Below are 15,594 nucleotides of genomic sequence, written 5' to 3'. Positions count from 1 at the left end.
TATGGATCCGAGAAGCTAGCACAGTTATACGTAAGGGAAATTGTGCGTCTGCATGGAATACCTGTGACAATCACGTCAGACCGAGACTCGAAGTTTACATCCAGATTCTGGCAAAGCATGCAAAGGGAAATGGGTACGAGATTAAATTTCAGCACCGCATTCCACCCCCAGACCGACGGACAATCCGAGAGGACAATTCAAACTCTAGAAGATATGTTGAGGGCCGTCGTACTCGATAGAGGAGAAAATTGGGAATCCATCTTGCATCTGATAGAGTTTGCCTATAATAATAGTTATCAAGCCACCATCGACATGGCACCTTATGAGGCACTATATGGAAGAAAATGTCGGTCTCCACTCTATTGGGACGAAGTAGGGGAGAGAAAGGTATTAGGCCCAGAATCCGTGGCGGAGATGATTGAAACCGTGAGACGAATCCGGAGTCGAATCAAGGAAGCGCAAGACCGACAAAAATCCTACGCCGATGAGCGTCGAACGGATTTGAAATTTAACATCGGAGAGAAAGTCTTTTTGAAAGTATCTCCTTCCAAAGGGATAACCAGATTTGGACTCAGAGGAAAGCTGAAACCACGGTTTATTGGACCCTATGAAATTCTGGAAGAAGTGGGCCCGGTAGCATATCGTTTGGCATTACCACCCAATTTTTGTAATGTGCACCACGTATTCCACGTCTCCCAACTTCGGAGGTACGTGTTCGACCCGAAGCATGTCATTCGTCACGAGGAAATCGCTTTAGAACCTGACCTGAGCTACGAAGAAAAGCCGATAGAAATACTAGACCGAAAGGTGCAACAGCTTCGGAACAAGTCGATTACCACAGTGAAGGTTTTGTGGAAAAACCACGGACAGGAAGAAGCAACATGGGAACTAGAAGAGAAAATGAAGGAGAAATATCCCGAGCTTTTTGTTTAAACACATCCTAAATTTCGGGACGAAATTTCTTTTAAGAGGGGTAGTATGTAACGACCCGCTAAGCCGATATTATTAGAAACAATATTATTAGCTAAATTACTTATATAAGTAGCTTTTACTGCGATTAAATCCGAGCCCCGAGCTTGCGCCGTTTGTACCTACACCAAATGAAATGATCAAAAAAAAAACAAAAAAAAATATATATATATATATATATATAATAATAATTAATTAATATATATTCTCTGATAGCTTATCCGAGAAGGGCATGACAATGCATTTAATGTTACTTGATGAGTAGTAAAAGCAATAAATGCTGCATTTATGAATGCATTAATGAAGTATGAAAAAAAAAATTCTCATTCTCTGACACAAATGGTGAACTTTCTCTCCAAGAATAATTACCGCTTACGTGGCCATCTTTTATTGCCATCTTCTATAGATTAGTATATTTCCTCACTTTCTTTCACCAGAAAAACGTTACCATCACATATCCTAATCACCCCTTCCCAACCCCACTTAATTCCTTCACAAACCCCACATACTATTTCCTCTTCCTACTTCAATTCCACATCGGACAGAGCCTAAGGAGGAAGATTTACACACACTTGTAGAATCAAGTCACCAATCCAACACCACCTCTTTTTCCCCCACATAAAAGGTAATTCCAAGTTTTTTTTATGCATATACATCAGATTATAGTAAGAATGAAAATGGAAACATGCTAGGTAGCCTTTATTTCCACATATTACATCCGGGACTCCAAAATTCACCCAACACATACAAGTAGCATGCCAAAACCAGAATTTTCCCCAAGCTATTGAATGATAGACATAACATAGGACTTTTAATGATGCTTTAGACAACACCAAAAGCATGTGACTCTTATAACAATTCTATGTAGACCTCTAAAATAAAGAAACTCATCTTGAGCCAATCAGTAAATCTGCCGTGAGGAACTTCCGGCAGCGAGCTAGGCGCTCCGTCGTCAACAATGACAGCCCACGCTCCAAAAACCCATCCTTTCTTTTCGTTCCATGAATCTGGGAAATCTTGGAATGAATTTAACAAAGTCTATTATCATAAAGGTATTTAAAACTTAAATAAAAAAAAGGGGGAGGGGATGAGGGTCTCAACGGCAACGACGCTGGAAGGGAGGGGAGGGCTGGTGGATGCAATCCCAGCCGAGCTACAACCCCGGCCAGAGCCGAGCATGGTCCCAGCCAAGCTGAAACCTCGGCCAGAGCCGAGCATGGTCCCAGCCGAGCTGAAACCTCGGCCAGAACCGAGCATGGTCCCAGCCGAGCTACAACCTCGGCAAGAGCCGAGCATGGTCCCAGCCGAGCTGAAACCTCGGCCAGAACCGAGCATGGTCCCAGCCGAGCTACAACCTCGGCAAGAGCCGAGCATGGTCCCAGCCGAGCTGCAACCTCGGCATGAGCCGAGCATGGAGTAGGAAACGACTCCGGCAGACCTACAGCCTCGGGAAGAGCCGGTCGAGGAGCAGAGTGTAGCAAGGGAGGAAGTATCCATTGCGAGGACAAGGCCGGCGAGGAACGTGGAGCCTCCGAGCCGATTCAGCGACCTTGGGGCTGTAATGCATATTGATTTGAGGTCCTTTCCGAAATTAATTTATTCCGGGCCTAAGAATGAAATGGTTAAGTAAGCTAAAATAAATAGTTGTGACCCAAATTGTTTTATTTTTTTAGGAGTAATTAGTAAAGTATAGAATATCAAATTTTGGTTGGAATCTAACTAGCAAACGAAGTGGAAGTAAATAATGCAAGATTTGGAAATTTCGAATAATAATAATAATAATAATAATAATGTTAATAATAAAGTTAAACCTTGAGATTTTATTTCTCATTTAATCAGATTAGTTTAAAACTGAATTAGTATTTTTATTTTCTTTTCCTATTGTGTTGTTTCAAAAGGTTATCTCCGCAAGTAAGGTCGGAGTAAGAGATTCAAGTAAGGAAAATAAGCGATCAAGGTGAGCTTTCTTATACTTAAAATACAAATCGTATTCTATGAAAACGCGAGCACATGTTCGTGGATGTTTTAAAGATATTGTCTTGCCATAAATGTTTTGTGTATGATGCCTATCTGCTTGGCTAAGGCCAAGTGAATTATGAATGATGATATAAGTCGAATTCGGGTCCCGGTGAGGGTGGTGTCCCCGCTCGGACTAGTGTACACAAGCTCCCTCTGTCATGTTGGACAGAGCAGGTGACCGAGGAAGGTGGCCACCTTCCCGGCACATGCATGTAAGGTGACCGTGCGAGAACACCATCTCGACGGCACAAGGTGATCAGATATGGCTAAGTACAGGAAAAAGGGCCCAAAGTGAATATTTTAGTAAGCTCGGGTCTTTTAAATAAAACCCCGAGTATTACTGCAATGATGGCTTGACAATATTTTCAAATGTATATTTGTAATTTTCGGCATTATGTTCACTGAGTACTTTTGTACTCAGCCCTGCATATTTCTAAACGTGCAGGTTGAGTCGTGGAAAGGGGAAGGGATAAGTGCTGTGGAGAGCAATCTAGTAGATAACTATGAACAAAACTCTCGGAGGTTCATGTCTCCATACATGGACCGCGTTCTTTCGTTTCCGCTGTGCCGGTTAAGAGGCAGTGTCTATCTTACTCTTTACTCTGATAATCAGAACTTGTATGAACGGTCACTCGATTCTACATGATCGAGTGTATTTTGGTTATAAGTATTTCCGTATTTAAGTTATTATGTGCGTCTCGTTTTGCTTTGGCTTTATTTTCCCCTAAATTCTATCCCCGCTTCTTATAATCCCTCCTTAGTCGCGAATTCCCCGGATTATGCTATCCTTAGCTAACTGCGGTCGTGACATTGTGTGTGTGAACTCTTGAGTTAATGAAAATCCGAAACAAATGAGGCTTGACCGGAAAATTAGAAATGTCAAACTCCTATAAATCTATGATGCTAGAATTCATTTGCATCAATTTGTACAATCTAACACATTAATCTTTATTTGACTTTATATTTTGAAAACGATCTTAAAACGTGTAATTGAAATATTGTTCTTTAATTTGTTGAAAATGGAAATTTTTCACATAATATAATGTTGTTTTAGCAGGCACGTCAAACAATTTTACTAGAAAAATAAAATTTGATATTGTAATGTTGGAGTATGGAGCTTGAAAGTTAGTAATCAGTTTATGGTGACAATTTTGATTTTTGTATAATACTACATATTTAGCCTTGATCTAATTTTATTATGGCTAGAATTTGGGTTAGACTATATATGATCTCTATTAATTCTACACAAAAATTCTATAGTAATTTTTAATTTAACATCACATCGAGACATAAATACATATACCGAGATTTAGATACGTAACGTACTTAACTAGATAAACAATTCATGTGTGTCTTATTATGCTCAACAAATAACTTTTAAAGCTAGCACAATTTATAAATTCGGATAGTTACAGACTACATTATTGTTTATTCTTCTAAATTATTTAACCATAATTATTACACCATTAGTTGGGCAAGACTTGGAGAGTATTTGATGTAGTCTATTCTATTTTGCACCATGCCTACAATTATGTGTTGACAATGACGGCATCCAGTGACCATCAAATTGCTTGAATAAGACTCCAGTTGAAAATTCATATGCTGCCAAAATTATTTGTTTCTTCTTGATCAAATTCAGACATGATTGAATACAATTTTAACAAGCGTTGGTGATTGGGATACAATGAAAACGTTAAAAAAATGTTGAGCAATGCTTCAAAATAAGACTCCAGTTGAAAATTCATATATTGCCAAAAAAATTTGTTTCTTCCTAATCAAATTCAGAGTTATAACATGATTAAATAACAATTTAACAAGCATTATAGTGATTGGGATAAAATGAAAACGTTAAATGATGTTGAGCAAAACATTAATTCGTATAATCAACTAGAACCGAATAGAAATATTAAATTCATTTTGAATTTTTAGATATTTCAAATTTGGTCGAATTTTTAGATCGGTTCAGATAATCTAAAATATGAATGTTTACCCCTATACCCAACACTGTAAGCTATCCGTAAGCTATTATGCCTGATCCCAAAAGAAATACGAGCAACAATAAATGACACGTTTTGACTCGGTATGAGTTTGAAAAAATGTTTAACTTTATGTAGAAAATGAGTGAAAAAAATAGTGAAATGTGAGTCATATTTTATATTTCATAATTTTATAAGTAAAATGTGAGTGTAATGAGTTAGTGGATTGAGTATGAGATCTACTTAGTAAAAGTAAAAAAAAGTAAATGTATCTTTAAATGACGGATAACTTAAAATGACAAAATGTGTCAGATTTCGGCGAACGGATTGAGTAATTAACAAGCAGAGTTCGGACCGGGTTAAGGCCGTGGGGTTTAGTCGGCCATGGTTCGTCCGCGATCGAGGTGGGCGCACTAAATATTTTTTCTTCCTTTCAATAATAAAAAACTGAATTAACAAAGTTACAGAAACCACAATTCAAAAGTTATTGCCTAGGCATTAGGCAATTGAAATCAATGCATAATTAATATAAGTTGGACCATCTTTTTTTTTAAATTACTATAAATTAAATTGGATTAACTGTTTATTGTTTTTATGATTTTGTATTTTTGGTCATATAGTTATTGATACTATACCGATTAAATTAAGATGCTTTTGGCATGCATGTCACGAATATATATAAAGAAAAGTAACATGTTATCAACATATATTCCATTGTAATATTCTTCATACAAAGCAAGAATAAGAATTTTCATATTTAGTTTTACCATCCAATTCAGATAAGTAAGTCGGCGTAGACATTTCAATACACAATAAAGCTTAATTATGCTTGAGAATTTACACTGCATGTTTTCTTTAAATTAATCTATATCTTAATTAAGTTTACAAACACAAACAAGAATGATAATCGGTGGTTAATGTGATATTGCGTAAATTAGTGTGTCACATGGATTGCACATGAAAAACACATTTGTGTAGTACTATTAGTTGATTTTGTTTTTATTAATAATTTTTTACGTTTTTATTATAGTATAAATTAACTTGCTAATCTATAGTAAGATCGAACCACTTAATTATAATCGGTTGGAATCAACCATATGGATTATTGTTTGGTTGATGAGATATTTTTGTATTCATCAACACTTCACTAACTCAACGTAAAAATTGGAATTTTGTTTTGAGTAAAAAATAGTTGTAGTGGTAAAAAATAAAATGTATTAAATGAAAAGTAAAAAGAAATGAATAAAAATATTATTAACTTTATTGAAGAGTCAAATATATATACTTTTATCATTTTGGCTATGTAGGTTTTTCAATATAATTAGAAGTTCAATTAAGTCTGGATACGTCATTTTTCTATCAGCCATTATAGTGACTAAATAATTAAAATTTGAAGCTCAAATATGCTATCCATCAAATAGTTCCATTAGACGACCAAAATAAGCACATAGAGATGATAGTACTATTTTTTTAATTGTAACATCAAACTTTAAAGAATGTCACTTTTTTGTTTTGAGCATGCATGTTATTCAAATGTCGATTTTGCCCTCTAGAAAGTAATAGAAAAAAAAACAATTTTATTTTGGCAATAAAGATCCCATTCTTTTTCTCAAATACAAAAAATTAAATAAAAAAGTTTATTTGAAGGGCATAAGAGCATCCGCAACGGTGGCGACGGTCGCCACCGCCGTCCGCGCCGCTGGCAAGGCGAAGCACCGCCGCCGCGGCACGGGATTGGGCAACGGCATAGCCGTTGCCTTCAAATTTTTTTTTTACTAAAAAATCGGTATTTAATTGTAAATAATGATAAAAATAAAAAAAAATTCCAAATCCAAAAAAAATGGCCGTTTTTTTCCCATTTTTTCTGAATTTTTTTGACTTTTTTTATTTTTTTTTCCCTAAAATCATCTATAAATACACACATTCATCATCAATTTATCACATCAAATCATCTCCCATTCATCTCTCATTCATAATTCTCATACAAACTATCAACACATTCATCCCTCACTCAAAACCTCAAATGGATTTCACCCATATTATGGCGGAAGCGGAGCGCGAAGAACAAGAATACTACGAACAACATTGTGCCGCTTACGAAGCATATGTCGCGGTGAATACCCCCGCTCCTCCTCCTCAACAAACTAGATCAAATCGCCGCTACATCCATCGTGACAGGGAGGGAGCCCACGAAAGGCTCGTTGCCGACTACTTTGCCGACCAGCCGCGGTTTCCGGCAGATTACTTTAGGCGCCGTTTTCGCATGTCAAAGCGCTTGTTCATGCGAATTATCAACACATTGTCCGCACGTGTTGAATTCTTCCAAACAGGTCCAGATGCAGCCGGCCGGCAAAGTATCACGCCGTTGCAGAAGTTTACGTGTGCCATCCGACAACTCGCTACTGGGCAAACGGCCGACATCTTCGACGAGTATTTGCATATCGGTGAGTCCACTGGAATCCTTTGTCTAAAGAATTTTTGCGAGGGTGTTCGTTCAGCTTTCGGGGATGAATTCCTTCTGGCACCCAGCACCGATGATTGCCAACGGTTGCTTCGTCTTCACGAATCAGTCCATGGCTTCCCCGGAATGCTTGGCAGCATTGACTGCATGCATTGGAGGTGGAAGAATTGCCCGAATGCTTGGAGTGGGCAACACTTAAGCGGTCACAAAGGCGGCGGCCCAACACTTATCCTTGAGACGGTCGCCGACTACCGCCTATGGATTTGACATGCATATTTTGGCGTTGCCGGAGCCAACAACGACTTGAATGTGCTCTATTCTTCACCATTCTTCAATGATGTGATGAATGGTGTAGCACCGGCGATCGACTTCACCATCAACGGAAATACATACCACATGGGTTACTATCTCACCGATGGTATCTACCCAAGGTGGTCGACGTTCGTGAAGACGCTCCACAACCCGCACGACCCGAGACGGGTTCTTTTTGCGCAGCGTCAAGAGTCCGCGCGGAAAGACGTCGAAAGAGCCTTCGGGGTCCTTCAAGCCCGATTCAACATAGTGAAGGCCCCGGCTCGGCTGCGGTACGTGAATAATATCGCCGACATCATGTTCACGTGTATTATCTTACACAACATGATTATAGCCGACGAAGGGCCGAGGGCGGCTAGCTTCTACGACGAGGATGAAGCCGGAAGCTCAACAACGAGGTCTCCCCCACGCCGAGGTGAGCATACGACGGTTGGCCAGAGGATCGAGACAAGACACACAATGCGCGATACCCGAACCCACATTCAGTTACAAGAAGACCTAATCAACCACATGTGGGCGAAATTCGGCAACGAGTAGTGTTTTTTTAATTTTTAGTATTTTAATTGTGTAATTTTTAATTTTTAGGATTTTAATTATGTCGTTTTTATTTTATTTGTCATTTGTAATTTTATTTAGGTTTTTTAATGAATTTTATTATTATGGAAATGTTATTGTTTAATTGAATTTTAAATTAATTGTGTTCGTCCTTGCGGAAGAGCACAGCTGTGGGTGTTGTGCTCTTGCCAGAGAGCAAGCAGAAAAAGTGGAGCCGGGCCCACAACTGTGCCGCTGGTAAGAGCACGATTGTGGATGCTCTAAGAAGAACAAAATGAGTCTTGTCAAAAGATAAGCATTCCAAAAAGGCAGAGATATTTAAAAAGTCAACTATATTACCTAAAAAGAAAAGTAAGCAATAGCAATAGCAGTATTATGAACAGTGATAATGGATTTATTGATAAAATCATAATTGTTTTCCCTTAATTCAAAACCTATATCCATTTATATTCTTATTTCCCCAACTAGAGTTACTACTCCACTTATAAAGCTGTATTCACTTCTAATGAATCCACCATATCTTGAATTTTTATTGATTCGAACAAATTGTCAATCTTTGTTTATACAGTAATAAAGAATCGCAACGAAATTTTTAACAAAAATACATCATCATATTAATAAGGTTGATTACAGCGTACAATAATCTCCAATTTATATTATTGAATAGCCTTTAATCATGATCAACTTATTATTTATGTTGGCCCTATTTTGGATCCACCAATTTGTGTAAATCTTTGGCCACGTAAAAGAAAATAATGAAAGCAAAGTCAGACTGGGATTTTTAATGAACTTAAACATAACTATTTTAATTTATCTAAAAATACTAATAATTAAGAGTTTTGGTATAATTTAAATAAGCTTAAAATATTTCGGCGAGACTGAAAGTTGGACGACTAGAATTGCAAATGAATGAACCTCATTGTTTCATATCCATTATGGGCCCACGGATACTATGATGTCCATTCTCCAAACACAAGCTTATCCATAGATACAACTTCCAATCCAAAAATTAATTAATTGCAAAAAAATACGAAAATATTATTTTAATTTTGGGATTCTATGCGAACAGCCTTCAGATCGGTTCTGCCCTCTCACTTAATAATAAAATGAAATTGTGGTTTTGATATGAAATTAATCTTATTATGTAATTGTACATAATTGGCATACTATTATATAATTTCCTATAAAAAATAGATAAAATTATAGATAACATATATTTTAATATGCAATTGGTAAATTAAGAAGAAAAAAAATAGTGACAGTAATGTTACTAGGTCGTGGAATCCACAATATTAAAAATATTAATAATGCTTAAAACTTTTCATTTTTAGATATAGTCTAATTTTGATGGACGACCTAAAATAATAAAACTAATCATTTTTTTGGATGGTAGTAGTATTATAATCTCTAAAAATTGGAAGATAATTGCACCTAAACTAACATTAAAACTAGGAATGTTAAAAGGAAAACCAACTATCAACGCAAGCTTGCTATAATTTTGTTATCAGTAACATATTCGCAAGATCATAGTAAAAGAAACTCATAGTTTTGTAGTAGCATTAAAAGAAAAGTACAATGGAATTTGAAAAACACTTGTAAATGTACATAATTTAACAAAATTAACTGGGTGACAAAAGAAAACAGTCATGACGAACTCAAAATATACAAAGATCAGAGTAATGTAATGCATTTGGGATATCATGGCACGAATTTGTCATTGTATTTGTTCGATACCAAAGGGGAATTTATCATTTATTGGAGCAGAAACTTTTGATCAACTCGTCAGTAATATGCCTTCCTAGGATTGTTCTGCAAACGCAAAAGTTGCAAAAAAGAGAAGGCATTAGATACTTGTGACGACCGTGTGAATGGGATGCAAATAAATTAAAGATTGCCAAGCATACATACCAGAGGATTCGGTCTGTGACGATAGCCAAGCATCATGCGCTTCTTATACTGCTCGTAAATGTCATCATCAGGGGCCACTTCCCCAGGAGCGTGTGCACCAACACCCAAGTTATCCTTTTTCACATCTCCTGCCATAACAGGAGTTGCAATCCCACTTCTCGAGCTACCCAGGCCCTCACCTGCACTCACACATGTTTTAAGTGTCTTAAATAATCGCAATCACTACTTCAGAGTGCAACAGTTTATACCTATAACTATCAGAGCGCAATGCTGACAAACTAGGAATATATTCGCTGTTCTAATTTCAATGGTAATCAACACCTGATTCTATTCTAAAAAAGATTAGGTTTCATTTCAACATTTACATATACTATTCTATGATCAGCTATTACCTTCCTTCCAACCCATTTTAGATAAGAGCCGATGGCCTACATTATCAGCCTGAATTTTCATCCTATCTGCATACTCTTTGGCAACTTTCTGGGCAGCTGCATCATTACATGTTGCCAGAAACTTGTCGAGCTCCTCTGGAGGAATATAATCACCCATGTGATGACCTTTCTTTGAAGCTGCATATAAAGGAGGTTACATATGAATGGGACTTAAAATTATGCAAAAACTCATACGGGCTACTAAACAAAATGGTACTACTTGACAATGAATTTAAAATGCTTATTTGCTGGCAGTTATTTTTTGGGGTTTCTGAGGGGGAAGAGGGGGAGGAAGATAGCCTTCTCATATAAATCTCAACCTTGTAAGGATGCCGGAGGGGGCATCTCATCCTTTGAGTGTTTAGGAGGTCTCAGCTTCTCTTCTGCTGCAGCTTTCTTCATGTAGTACTCCATCATTGCTATAGGATCTGAGCCAGATGGGGCAGTTGATTCACCTATCAGTAATTGCAAACACGGGATACCAAATATCATACGCAACAGAACACGACCAAAAGTGCAGAGATAGAGAATTAAGGGAAATCCATTTCACAATATCAAACAATGAATACACACTTCATAAATGGACCTTTTAAAATATACAAGTCTAACAAGAAAATACTTATTTTGTACTTAATCCACTAATATTTATTGAAGATCCAACAATGGACCAAAACTACACCACTTTTCTGATTTTATTTACTCATACACGTTGCTTGATATCAGATCATTACAAAATGTTATCTTATCTATTTTATTTAAAGAAATTTATTCAATGAAAGCCCTTAAAGAAAGCATCTATTAATTACTAGAACTTTTACATTGTATTCCCAATAAACTCTGAGAGCAAGTTTTTCAAAAGCTTTCTAAATCATTTGAAGCTGAACCATTAATGGAACAGAACATACAGATTTATGTTAAACTTAGATCGTTGCACACACCTTAACCTGCTGAAAAAAAAATTAAAAAAAAACAGAACAAGATACCATATCTTCCAATTGTTTGTGATGATTCATGGGATGCTACTTTGTGATCTGTGGTTTCATATAATGCTGAAGGTGGAATTTGATACTTAGAATGCTGATGTTGCGTTCTCTGGGTACTTGGCCGACTGGCGACTTGATTGGGAGGTGCATTACCTATATCATCATGAGGGGAACGATGAAAAAGGAAAAAAAAATAGATATGTATGTTTGCAAATTTGTATTGTCAAAGGAGTTACAGAAAGAAATCCAGCTTGGCACATCCAATTGAATATAATTGGCAAGTCACAGATGTACGTGAACAAAGATTCAAAGCTTGGACAAAATTATGCCGTTCATCAATCAGCAATATAAAGCATTAACAGAAGATCTTCTTATCCAAAAGAAATGATGGTTGTTTGGAATATGACATTTCCAACCAAAATCGAAGGTAAAAGTTTCAGCAGAAACCAACCACTTTCTGATGTCTGGGAATCTATGGTTTGGGACAATGCATTTTCCTCTTCGTTGAGTCTATATTCATAGTACTTGTAATCTGGACAACTTTCATCGAACAAAAATCTGATTGAACAAAAATAATGAAGATATTGAGGATATAAGCAAGTAAAAACTAATAGCATACTGAACTTAACCTACCCTCGAGATAAGCAGCAACTATCATCAAATAGAGGGCTATGAAACAAATTATCCAGTAATAAATACTCCATGAGCCATGCATAAGCAGATGATAGACTCACAAATGTTAAATCAAATAAATACAAAGAACACTACCAACTAAAGGCTGATATTGCTCATCAGCCTTAGTAATTAATCATCAAGAAAGACGTTCCATTTAAGAAATATTAGTAGACAAAAAAAATCAGTAACACATAAGTTGCGGTATCTTAGAAATTCCTGACCATTCTAGATACAGTGTCTTGTTTGAAACTACTCAATGCAAAACATTATAAGTGAATGATACGACAAACAAAACTAACAAAGTATTTCAGATATTACAGAAAAAACACAGAGAGTGCAGTAATTGAGCCAGCCATTTTAATTCAATAAATACAAAGAGAAAATCCAAAGAAACAAAGTACATACTTGAAGGGAGTATCTCCAGGATTTTTCTGCTTAGTTACATGCTCAAATTGCCTTCCATTCTTGGCCACAAAACTTGCAAGCTTGTCTGCAACTTTCCTTACTGTAGGATCACTTGGGGGAGGTGGTGCTGCAATTCACTTAAATAATTGATCAATACCAAGAGCATCAACAAGTGAATATAAATTACTCTTGTAGCAGACGTGCTACATATTCCAAATCTTTCAGTGAACATCTCTTTCCGTCGAAGCTGATAGGCTTATGCATAAGCTGCATTCATCGGATAAAAAGTAATTCCAAGAATGTTTTTCCTTTATTCTACCAGCTAGTGCAGAAAATGTCAAGTTCTATACAGAAGGACAAGGCACAAAAGCACAAGCAGCAGTTTGACACCAATTTTGCAAAATGAAGGTCTAACTTAATAGTTATAGAAAGCCATGGCACTATGACTCATTTCCTAGCAAAGAATTAATGAAGTTTCTGGCAGAGGCTGGAAGACTAGAAGGAAGGGCAAGTATCCAAGGGAAAAAAGAAGCACAATTCTGTGTAGATAAAAATAAGAGACTTAAGGGAATCAACAAAGATCATAAGAAATTCGTGGCTACTCCATAAAAGTTGTAAAAGTTCTTAGGACCATGAAACATACAAAGGAAAGAAGACAGCTAACAGTTATAACTACAATGTAATGGGCACAATGAAATCACTGCTAAAAAAGATCATAACTAAAGGGGCTTGAAAAAAAAAATACTCTGCAATTACGAACAAGACCACTGTGAAATGGAAAATAAGGTGACAATCCACACCCATTGCTTGTACATACAGGGCATGTACAGGAAGCCATAGACCACAGATACAGTAAAAGTGAAACAGTGCAAGAAGCATATTATAATATCCTGAGAAGCAGCTTCCAGGCGGAGCGGTGACCAACAAAAAAAAAACAAGACCCGGCTTGATTTCCTTGCCAAGTGTAAGTTAGATGAACAAAAGAAGTAATTACCAACATCATTTTGTTTAGATGACTGTTCAGAAATATCAAGCTGGCTCAACTTCTGCCGCTTTATTGGCCCATTATCTGAGGAATTTCCAGCATCCTTATCATCTTCATCTCCATCTTCCTCAAACTTAACAGGGGGTGTGATGAGTTTTGATTTTTGCTTCAAGCTGAATGCAAGTTTTCCAGTTGAAGGAATTTGGTTTGCCTTCCGAGAGCCATTAGCCTTAAACTCTATGGATGTATTACTAATAATAGTCTTTGGACTAGATGTCACAAGTGTACTAGAGCCTGATCGAGATTTATCCAATATTTCAGATTTCTTCTCCTTCTCCTTCTCCTTCTCCTTCTCCTTCTCCTGTTGAAGCTGTCTAAACCTCTCCATGAAAGATCCATCATTAACAAATAAGCTAGGGTTGGTGGCTTTATCCATTGCCTGAACACCGAGTCTGGCTCAATGCTTACAGTTAGCCACTGATTGACAAGCAAGCTCAAATTCGATTTAGTAAGAGAGTAAAAAAAGGTTATTTTGCTATCAGTTAAAAAGACAGCAGTTTAATGCTTTTAATAAGTAGTTGCACTCTTGGAAATAATAAGTAGCATAATAAACCAAAAAAAGTTGTATATCATGGTCAGTAAGAAGTAGGACCTTAAGTGATTAAAAAAAGAAATTGATGAAATAATAAATCTACGGAGTACAAGTGATCAGTGATACTAGTGACATATACGTATCTGTTTTCATAATTAAAAACGATGCACAGTGATGGAAGGCACAATCCGGAAAATTCTACAAGCACTGAACTAAGTTGAGAAAAGAAGAAAATACAGCAAAACTCTATTTTGCTTTGAATTGATCAGACACCTAAAAAAATCAGTGACTGTTAAGTTATGCAACAACAGAACAAAAATTTTCCTAACATGGCAATGAGTGGCATGCGTACAAGAAATAATACGAGTGTGTTTCCATGAAGACTGGCTACAACAAATGAAACATGCCATACAATGTCAAAATAACCCTTCTTGAAATAACTCTATTGGTCATTGTAGCTAGAAAGTAGAGAGGAATAAGTAAATCTTCAAGGAACTAGAAGACCCTTATAGGTGCGGAAATGGCAAAGTTTAGATTTTGTTGGGGGTATTAAGTCATAATAAATTCAATGTTTTTGTAATCTCTCTTTCAGGTACCATACATTGGAGCTGTATCTTTCAATGTTTAATCAATTTCAAGAAATCGGTATACATTTGTATTTTATCTAATCAAATTGATTTTGTATGCTATCATTTTTCAAGGGATGATTACAACAACTCATCCTTTTCTATATAAAATATCTTGTTTTATCAAAAGAGTAACTCATACCTTTTTAACAACAAATAGCAGGAATAAATATACTGAAAAGTACTTCCGTAAACCTAAAAGCAAGGCGAATAGGATCTGCAAAATCATACTATGTTTCTATTGGACTGCAAACACACTTCTATCTACAGAAAATCTAAACAATATGAAGCCAAAGACGATACAATTGCTCCTAAAACATCATTCAACCAACAGTTGAGCTAAACCAAAATCCTTTTAACAACGAAGTATAACAATTCGCCCTCATCCCCAACCAATTTCGAAAAAAGTGAATTGCGATTAACAATTAAAATAAAGGCCAAAAATGAGAACATAAAATTCCAGAAACAGGAGCAGAATTCGGATATCACATGCTATTGAGTACCTAATGAACAATGAAGAGAAAGAGTAGCCGGAGTGCAGGCGATCGAGAGTGGAAAATTAATCGGAACCCTAACCAGAAATTGGCGGAATCTGTATATCTGTGTATTTAGAAAGGGGCAGGCAAACCCAATTCGTTACCGGTCGAGTGGTTGAATACATATTATTATATAAATTTTTTATTAGTGAAATTATGTC

The 15,594-nt window shown here is 36.5% G+C and overlaps 1 protein-coding gene across 4 annotated transcripts; it reads right to left on the bottom strand.

Annotated features, from left to right (window-relative positions):
* Positions 1-9,851: 9,851 nt before the first annotated feature.
* Positions 9,852-15,534, bottom strand: LOC121804385 (SURP and G-patch domain-containing protein 1-like protein). Of its 4 annotated transcripts, none has more exons than XM_042203893.1 (9): positions 15,401-15,534; positions 13,689-14,156; positions 12,695-12,821; positions 12,066-12,172; positions 11,615-11,767; positions 10,952-11,086; positions 10,593-10,769; positions 10,201-10,379; positions 9,852-10,101 (listed from the first exon to the last, which is right to left on the bottom strand). In XM_042203893.1, exons 2-9 carry the CDS (start codon positions 14,113-14,115, stop codon positions 10,075-10,077), a joined length of 1,332 nt encoding a protein of 443 aa, XP_042059827.1. In that variant the 5' UTR covers positions 14,116-14,156; positions 15,401-15,534; the 3' UTR covers positions 9,852-10,074. The 4 variants fall into 4 exon arrangements, with proteins under 4 accessions (XP_042059827.1, XP_042059829.1, XP_042059828.1 ...); XM_042203895.1 differs by having other exon boundaries at positions 13,689-14,131; XM_042203894.1 differs by having other exon boundaries at positions 13,689-15,114; positions 15,401-15,531.
* Between the last annotated feature and the right edge of the window lie 60 nt (positions 15,535-15,594).

Source organism: Salvia splendens, chromosome 5, assembly GCF_004379255.2.
Source record: "Salvia splendens isolate huo1 chromosome 5, SspV2, whole genome shotgun sequence".
NCBI classification, from domain to species: Eukaryota; Viridiplantae; Streptophyta; class Magnoliopsida; order Lamiales; family Lamiaceae; genus Salvia; species Salvia splendens.
This window is presented reverse-complemented; position numbering and strand designations above follow the sequence as displayed.

What these genes read in the sequence shown, in the direction of transcription:
- LOC121804385 (XM_042203893.1), bottom strand. Translation starts at nt 14,115, where the DNA reads ATGGATAAAGCCACCAACCCTAGCTTATTTGTTAATGATGGATCTTTC. An exon ending in CCTGGAGATACTCCCTTCAA is followed by an intron (nt 12,173 to 12,694) that starts GTATGTACTTTG and finishes TTGTTCAATCAG; the next exon opens with ATTTTTGTTCGATGAAAGTT. An exon ending in ACAAACAATTGGAAGATATG is followed by an intron (nt 11,087 to 11,614) that starts GTATCTTGTTCT and finishes AATTACTGATAG; the next exon opens with GTGAATCAACTGCCCCATCT.